The sequence below is a fragment of the Octopus bimaculoides genome, chromosome 8 (genome assembly GCF_046866305.1).
Source record: "Octopus bimaculoides isolate indiv1 chromosome 8, ASM4686630v1, whole genome shotgun sequence".
NCBI classification, from domain to species: Eukaryota; Metazoa; Mollusca; class Cephalopoda; order Octopoda; family Octopodidae; genus Octopus; species Octopus bimaculoides.
The window spans coordinates 96,501,700-96,504,199 of NC_142935.1; the positions used below are offsets into that span (position 1 = coordinate 96,501,700).

General features: G+C 37.6%; 1 protein-coding gene across 1 annotated transcript in view; it reads right to left on the reverse strand.

Annotated features, from left to right (window-relative positions):
- The window catches only part of LOC106877646 (kelch-like ECH-associated protein 1), a 115,277-nt gene that overhangs the window by 95,562 nt on the left and 17,215 nt on the right, over positions 1-2,500 (reverse strand). Inside the window, exon 2 of the mRNA XM_089356846.1 lies at positions 1,423-1,722. Coding sequence (XP_089212972.1) covers positions 1,423-1,603 — 181 coding nt within the window. The 5' untranslated portion in view covers positions 1,604-1,722. The remainder of the gene's footprint in view (positions 1-1,422; positions 1,723-2,500) is intronic.

The following is a 2,500-nucleotide window of genomic DNA, read 5'->3' on the forward strand; positions in this document are numbered from 1 at the left end:
ATCGTCTTTCGGTTTTACGTATTGCTTTTTTATTATTGTTGTTATTTTCTTTTATTTTTTCGCAAACCTATTCTTAACAAATAAACTGTTACCCAAACTAAAATCCATAATTAGATTCATTATATCCTAACTCCTTTCACATATAATCTCTACATTTATCGGCCGCTGTCTGTTTCTGCTATTACTACAACAATGTTAATCTGATCTCTGTTCAAAGGCGCTACCTCTAAATGGTATTTCGCTCTTATAGAAATAACAACCAAATCTACCTCAAATCACACTTAATTTTCATATAGACAACACTGTTGAAAATTAGTCCTAGGTACGCTGAGCTGGTGAAAGTAGCCGAATAAGACGGGGTAGAAATGAAATGGGATGAAAATATGGCCAACTCTCCTTCACAGCTATGTTAAAAAGGGAATGACACACTGGATATTGTGTCTGAAGATACATTAAATACGTGTGGTTCCCTCTGGTTAAGGCTGTTATGACAAGGGAGATAACCATCCCGTCAGAACATACTCTTTTCCACTCTAGGCACAAGGCCCGAAATTTTAGGGGAGGGGGCCAGTCAATTAGAACGACCCCAGTCAGTACGCAACTGGTACTTAATTTATCGATCCCGAAAGGATGAAAGGTAAAGTCGACCTCGGCGGAATTTGAACTCAGAACGTAAAAACAGACGAGATACCGCTAAGCATTTCGCCCGGCGTGCTAACGTTTCTGCCAGCTCACCTCCTTAGCAGATCTTATATTCCAGCATGAATATTCCATCCGTTTGTATATCTCGGACTACTTTGTCAAGAGTATTGTTTTACTTTTTCAAAGTCGGTAGAGTGTGATTCGAGAGAGATGTGGTTGTTTTATTTGCAATAAATTGAGTGGTCACATGAATATACGGTATAGTCATTCAAGAATAACTGTGGAATCATTTGGTGTTAGAACAGCACAAACCACAAAAGGAGAAATAAAAACAAATTCACAATCATTGTTAGTACTTAATGTCTTCTCGTCAATGAATTTTTGAATAGATCCCGAAATAAAGATTTATCCAATAGGTATGAATAGCTGGATAAAAAATCTATGGTAGTTACTCGTATATAAGTAGCACTATTTTGTACTTGATTTTCTGTGAAAAAACTGGGATGTGACTTATAAACGGGACAAAGTTTGAACGTGAATAAATTTAACACAAAATAAGGGGTACGACTTATACACAAATGCAACTTATATACGGTTAATATTGTAAGTGCTTTGTCCCGATCAAAAACAAAACGTACCAAGTGCATCGATATCCAAATTCATAATCCGGGAATCATACGGATCGATGCCACTGGTCTGTCGTAACTAGTAATTACATGTGAAACAGCATTGAGAATAAAATAAAAAACTAAGGATAATGCTAAATATGATGCAACATACCGTCATCGCTTGATACCCATTCGTAATAAATGGCTGAGGGAAGTTTCTTTTTGCAGCAACTTGGAACCTCATCGTCGATAGATGTCGTTCCGCTTTTGCAACTTCCGCTTTTGCAACTTCCGCTTTTGCAACTCCCACTTTTGCAACTTTCGCTTTCTGAAAAAGAGTCTGTATCCTCCATGGTAAAAGTTACTGTCTTAATAATTCCAGCATGACAACCGTTGTCGGATTATTAAAGAGGTGAATGCCATTGAACTGGGCTTCGTTTGTTGTTTTGTTTGTTTATCCCATTGTCAGCAACTAAAAGAGAATTTAAGAAAGAAATTAGAACATCATATTACAGAATGATACTTGAAAGATTCATCGATACAATCTCATTATTCTTATACTAGTTCCGGTGATTCGACTGTGACCATAAGTGCAGCAGCGATCCCATAGTCTGTTGCATTAACCCAGTACCTCACTGGTGCCGTATTTTATCAAATAGCACAAGGGTTACCGACAAATTCGAAACGTAAAATTTAAACTAAAATGTAAAGAACGACCATGATTTTGTCAACGAAGTGGAGTACAAACTGTCCGCTTAAGAAGATTGTATTCTGTTGCATATTTCTCTGCAAACATTTTCAGATGTGAAAAGCTGCCCTGGTGTGTGATTCATGTGACTAATGATGAAGGTATCAGGCTTAACGGTTAGGGCATTCGGCTCAAGATCGTAAGGTCGTGAGTTTGAAACCCAACGGCGTGTTGTGTCCTTAAACAAGACACTTAATTTTACGATAACCCAGCTCACTCATCAAGCAAACATGAGTGGTACTTGTAATTCAAAAGGGTCAGCCATGTAACATTCAGTATCACGCTAAATCTTCCTGAGAACCACGTTAAGGTTCTATGGCTATGAAGAAGATCTATGGGCTATTAAGAAGGTCTATGGGCTATTAAGTCTAATCAAACCAATAATTCTGCATAGATATTGTTGATTCACTATATTTTGTTGAGTAACGATGCGTGCAGTCTTAAAAATACGAAGTAACCGACCTTTTGTGGGTGACCTATATTTACTACTGATGATTCTCCC